General features: G+C 41.9%; 1 protein-coding gene and 1 long non-coding RNA gene across 4 annotated transcripts in view; both read right to left on the bottom strand.

Moving 5' to 3' along the window:
• TAF1B (TATA-box binding protein associated factor, RNA polymerase I subunit B) overlaps positions 1-6,009 on the bottom strand; it is a 62,834-nt gene that overhangs the window by 6,864 nt on the left and 49,961 nt on the right. For 2 of the 3 annotated variants that reach the window (XM_011365117.2, XM_023533589.1), the window contains 2 exons: positions 1,948-2,018; positions 1,207-1,429 (listed from right to left, as the gene is read on the bottom strand). In XM_011365117.2, the coding sequence (XP_011363419.1) occupies positions 1,207-1,429; positions 1,948-2,018 (294 nt within the window). Of the gene's footprint in view, positions 1-624; positions 820-1,206; positions 1,430-1,947; positions 2,019-6,009 lie in introns of those variants that run through there. The other variant, XM_023533588.1, reaches the window with a different exon arrangement.
• The window catches only part of LOC111742985, a 2,187-nt gene continuing 239 nt past the window's right edge, over positions 4,062-6,009 (bottom strand). The window contains exon 2 of the long non-coding RNA XR_002781544.1: positions 4,062-5,287. This is a non-coding gene — a long non-coding RNA (uncharacterized LOC111742985). The remainder of the gene's footprint in view (positions 5,288-6,009) is intronic.

The raw sequence follows: 6,009 nt of genomic DNA, 5'->3' as shown, positions 1-6,009 counted from the left end.
TTGTTTAAAATAGTAATAATGGCCAAAGTTATCATTTAGTGAGCATCTGTGACAGACAAAGAGTATCTCATTTAGCTCCCCTAAGAACCCTGCGTTCCAGCTGCCGCTTTCCATTCAGTCACTCCACAAACAGTTGCTGAGCATCTAGGACCTGCTCTAGCCTCCGGGACTTTTCATTAAGTAAGACAGAGGCCCAGCTAAAGGACCTTACATTCTAGTTTGGGGGGACAGACAAATACGCAAAATAAATACATAATACTATAATATATTCAATAGTGACAAAAGCTATAAGAAAAAAGAAAAGGGGCAAGGCAGATAGCGAAGGATGGGGGGGGTGTGCGCGGGGGAGGGCTGGTGCTGCTTAAACAGGGTAGTTAAGAAAGGCCTCTCTGAGGAAGAGAAATTTGAACAAAATCTGAGAGAGGTGAGCCGTGTAAATACACGGAGGAAGAGCCGTCCCAGCTGGAGGCACGGGCGGGCGAAGGGCTGTGTGGGGAGGGACCTCAGCAAGTTCCAGGAGCAGAGAACTGCGTGAAGCGGGCAGTGAGCACAGGAGCGGGGCAGCAGGAGAGGTGAGACTTAGCAGGGGCTTGTAGGCTCCCTCGGGCCTTTTGACTTTACTCTGAGGAAGATGGCAGTCACCGGAGGTGCTGAGAGTATGAGGAAGCTCAGTATCACGGCCTTGCTTCTGCGATCGGGCAGCGGAGCTGTGCGCACACGAGCAAGCAGGAGAGCTGCGTCCCCGTCCGAGCAGCCAGACTCCCCAGCACCGCCTCTAACCCGCTGTGGGAAACTGCCTGACAGACAATTTCCATGTCACTATGGGAATGAGATCAGGGAAAAAAGACCTTTCACAATGGCAAAAGTCTTTATAATCTGAAACTTTTTCCCCAGGTTTATTGAGATATGTAAGTCTAAGGTGTACAAGTGATGATTTGATACATGCATAGACTGTGAAATGACTATCACAATAAGGTTGGTTAACACCTCCATCCCTAAAACTCTTAAACCACACTCAATGCGTAATTCCGATTTTCTTGATTATAAGCTCACCATCTTCTATTTCCGACAACCTACCTGGCTCTCATTATAGCCAACTCCTTTAAATTACACGTGACTTTTTAAAATTAGAAAAAGATACGACTTCAGGCCAAACTAGAGGCTGTATCATGTTTTTATCCTTTCATTTCTAAAAGCACCACATACCTTTTACAGAATTTCTGTGTGCTAAGCCAATATAGTGAATTCTTGGTAGTCAGTGACTGGCCTTTCTTCGTCAGGATTCCCTGGAGGCTGTGTCCATGGAAACAAGTTCTATCTGTGTCTTCTTCAGTCCAGTTGAACTGAAAACTTGAGGGGTTTTTTTTTTCAACAGTTGGTGTTGAATCAACTAGTGTGCTAAATTGTTTTTGTAGATTTACCACCATTTCTGGAAATGGAGGAAAAAAGAAAAGGAATAAAATAAAAACTAACGTTAAATCACAAGTTAAGTCTGTAGTTTACCTGACAGTAACGCATCAATGTTGGTTTCTTAGTACGACAAACGCACGTGGTAATAAAAGAGGGTAACATTAGGGAAACGCACTGGATGAGGGCTGAGGGGAACTACTTTAAAAAGGTTAAAATGGTCATTTTGTTATGTATATTTTACCACAATTTAAAAAAACGAATAAGATCACGTAAAGGCAATTCTCCAAACAAAGCATTCTGAAAGTCACAGGAACACAGGACTTCAGATTTTGAGGGGAACTTAAGCTCTGTTTGGTATAGCGGCGTGCTTCTAAAATGGATTCCTATGGAGGCTCCTTATAGTGGATACGTCTTTGGCTGTGCCCTGGAACACTTGTTAAAGAAAAAATTACTCATGCTTCACTTTTCAAGTCAAGGTATTCAGCTCTTCTCCAACTCTGCTGCTGCCTGGCGTTAACAGGAGGAAACACAACTCACCTCTTCTTTTGTACGCCACTGACCTGTCGATGGAGGAGTGGTAGAGTGGCTTTTCGCTCTTCCACACGAACCTGCACAGGGTAAGACAACAGCTGGAGCGGGATGGAGAAGAAAGGGACCTAAATACATTTCAGAGAAGTGTCTCTGAAGCAATGTCTGAAATGCCTGATATTCAGTGTAAAAGCTCTGGCTTCGGAGGACCCATTGGCATATGTCTACAGAGCTTATGTCCTAGAAGTAGGTAGCACTAAAGGAGAGAACAAAGCGACAGAATGATGTGCTCCTCCCAAGAGCCTCCCAGCTGCCATGAGCCCCCGAAGGAGCTGTTAATTATACGAAACACCGGAGGCATGGCTTCCCACACGTGAGGTTCCCCTGCTGGCTGTTCTCATACAGTGAAGGTGCCTAAGAAACAAACGACGGGTTCAATCGCCCTCGTGCTGAGGAGTAAGCTGGCGGTTCTTCTGACACTGGTAAGCCACACAAAGTGAACAGTTAAGGGCCAGACTTCCGTCGTTTAATGCCTGGAGTCAATCCTGTCCCTGGTGGGAATGAGAAGGAATGGTCTGGAGGCCAGCATGACCCAGCCCTAACGGTCGCATGCTGACCTGACCTACCCTTGCCCGGGGAAGGCCTGGCAGGGAGGCGCCGCTGTGGAATGGAGACCCACGACAGACACAAGACATCGCCTCCTGAGCAAAACCCAAGAGTCATGTGGGCCCCTTCCAGACTGCGGATGGCCGGCCGAGAGTCAGGCTAGAGGGAAGCGACACGTCCCATCTCTACTTCGTTAAATTTTGCAAGCAGACGGCTGCTCTGGGACAAAGATCACGCTTCATGTTCACTTTGAGTCTCGTTCTCACTAACTCTGAGTTTCCTGAAGTGCGCGATTTTCATAATATGCAGTAAAAAATGAGAACTGCCTTCTTTTTGACCCCAGGCCACGTTCTTATTCTGAGAGGCAGTGTGGCAAGAAGAGGACTGAACCAGAGGACCTGGGTCCACCCACCCCCCGCCCCCATCATCAGGGAGCAGAAGACACGGAATCAGGGTTACCAGAAGATTATGTGTAAACTAAACTTCTGCGAGCCACACCACATCTAAAATCTATCAGAAAGCTCGCCATTTACCCCTATGGCAAATGAGTTTGTGATTATTTCAGATTTCTGTTGTTGCTGTTTTCTTAAATAATAAGAGTAACAACATTCTCAAGGTAAAAAATTGCAAATAACAAAGAAGTTCCCTAAACACTCTTATTCCCATCTCTGGATAAACCCTTGTGAATACCTAATCTAGATAGATTTTCTTATGCATTTATAATAAATGCCTAAGCAAGTAGGTGTATAGTCAACGAGGTATTGTTAGTACTTCTTTGGGCTCATATGCTCAGAAAATGGGAAAGACAATCTAAAATAACAATACTCTGTTTATACTCCTTCTTCAAAATTTAATTTACTCTGCTTACCTCTCCCCCAAACTACAAAAGCTACAAAAACAGAGACATAGCACAAAGTCCTAATGTTTCCTACGGGAAACCAGAGAGCCCGGCATCTAGTCTACACGATTTGTTTCCCCACTGTTAAAAGCTAAGGTGTAATTTACATAGTCGATTCAGCCTGTTCAGTGCAGTTCCGCTAGCTTTTACACACGCCATCACGTAGTCACACTGTGATTACTATATAGAACACCTCCATCACTCCAAAGATCTCTCGGGCCTCTTGACAGTCAACCCTTCTCCAAACCCCCAGATCTTGCATCTCAGGCAACTGCTGATCTGCTTTTCTGGCCTTATAGTTTAGCCTTCTCCAGGATGTCAGATAGATGGAATCATATCGCATGTAACCTTTTGAGTCTTTCGTGGAGCATAATGCATTTAAGATTCACACACAGTGTTGGATGTATAAGAATTTTGTTCCTTTTTATCGCTGAATACCACTCCAGTGTACAGATATACTAGTTTGTTTATCCATTCACCAGCTGAAGGGCATTTGGGTTGTTGCTAGTTTGGGGCCATTGTGAATTAAGCCACAATAAACATTTGTATGTAGATTTTTGTATAAGCTTGTTTTCATTCTGAGTAAATATCTAGAAGTGAAAACTACTTGGTAGTATAATAAGTGTATGTTAACTTTATTAGAAACGGCCAAATTTTCCACAGTGGCTGCACCACTTTGTACTCCCACATTTGGCACGGTCAGTGTTTTGTTTGTTTTGGTTTTTAGCCATTCGCATCTTGGTTTTAATTTGCATTTCCCTTCTAACATCCCTTCATGTGCCATCCATACATCTTGGGTAAAGTATCTGTTTGAATCTTTTGTCCAGTTAAAAAATTGGGTTGTTTTCTTATTGTATGAGGATTCTTTATATAGTCTAGATATAAATCTTTATCAGATATGTGATTTGCACATATTGTCTTCCAGCCTGTGGCTTCCCATTCTCTAATAGTGTCTTAGTGATCGACATACGCTACTGTGCTTAGCCCAAAGCATCTATGAAGTGGGATCCTGGTAATGGATCTCCTGGACAATCTCTTCCCTGGGGCCGGTGTCTTCCAGGAAAATAGCCACTGAGACCCAATGGCTAAAGAGACACTTGTTCTCAGACAAGGAAGAGGAAGAACTTATTCTTCCCTGGGTATCAGGATAAGCTCACCTCTCAACCCTTCTTCTTTACCCTTGTCCATCAAACATGAATAGTGAGAAACTGTCACTCCTCTCCCCTGTTAGGCAAGGGCCCTGCTCCCCACTGCGCTTTATTCATCTGTTAGTCTGTTTCTCTATTTAAAAGCTCTCTTAAATTGAGAAGAAATAACCTAGTTCTACCTGTGAAAATAAAAATTTAGTTCTTAAAGTATAAAGTGGACATAATCATTCCTACTTATAAGGAAACTAGAACTGAATGAATTATCATTTAACTTGAGGAACCTTGGTTTTTCTCAAAGGATATAAATGATTTGATCAAATGAGTATTACTGTAAATTTATATAAATTACAGAGATACTGACTTTTGTTTCAAAGTCTCCAAATTTTAAAAATAGATATGAAATTGTTCAAATTAGGGATCAATAGTAACGTACTCTATATTAAATAAGATATCATATCTCTAAAAATTTATGAGCCAACTAGATTTCAGTGCACTGAGACTCAGAGGTTAAGTAACTTGCCCATGGTCACATAGCTAGTCTGCCATGCAATCAGGATTCAAACCCAGCATGAAATCTATGCTCTTTCCATTCTACAATAATGGACCTACGTCAGAATGAGAGTTCAAAGTCAGACGCTGAGACTGAACTGAATACAATCTCTTCCTGCTTTCCTTCGTTTTGGTTTCTTATAGGAACCTTTATTTTGGGACAACATTCCAATTAAAGAAAAAGTTAATTAGGGAGCTAATATTTCTAGGAAAAATGTCACCAGGTTGATGAGTCTATACTGATGAAACTTCAGTTTTCAAATGTAAAGTAACAGTCTTGAAAATAAAGAAGGTGAATCTAAAACTTGAAGAGATAACATACTTTGCCCTGGCTTCCTCCCATTTTTGTTTTTTCTCATCGAAAGATTTCTTCATAACTTGATACCATTTTCTGAAATCGAACCATGGCTTATCTGAAAAAAATGAAATCCATGATTATTAACCAAATAAGTCACATTATAATAATATACACTGTTCATCTGAATCTTCATTCATTGACATAGCTAAACATTTACATAATAGCCCTTGGAAATTATGGATGGAATCACCGTCTCTGTACTCTAATATGACTCCTGAGCAATCAGTCTCTCCTTCCCCTGAGTTTCTACTGAGATCATAGCCCTAACTAGATTATACAGAAACCATCTTTTTATATGCCTGTTTTTCCTAGATTTAACTATTACCTCCTTAAGAACAGAAGACATATTTTGTTTGTCACTACACAATCACACCTCTTCGTCCCAACCCAACACCCAGCACAGTGCCTGGCACATATGTTCCGATATGACTGAGAAAACATGGATTAAAAAACAAATGATTAATAAGTGTGTGAAATGGTACTACAGTAGCTGAATCCAGACTTCCAGTTTC

Source organism: Pteropus vampyrus, unplaced genomic scaffold, assembly GCF_000151845.1.
Source record: "Pteropus vampyrus isolate Shadow unplaced genomic scaffold, Pvam_2.0 Scaffold105, whole genome shotgun sequence".
Lineage (NCBI taxonomy): Eukaryota > Metazoa > Chordata > Mammalia > Chiroptera > Pteropodidae > Pteropus > Pteropus vampyrus.
The sequence above is the reverse complement of the archived record's forward strand: the minus strand, read 5'-3'. Positions and strand labels throughout refer to the sequence as shown.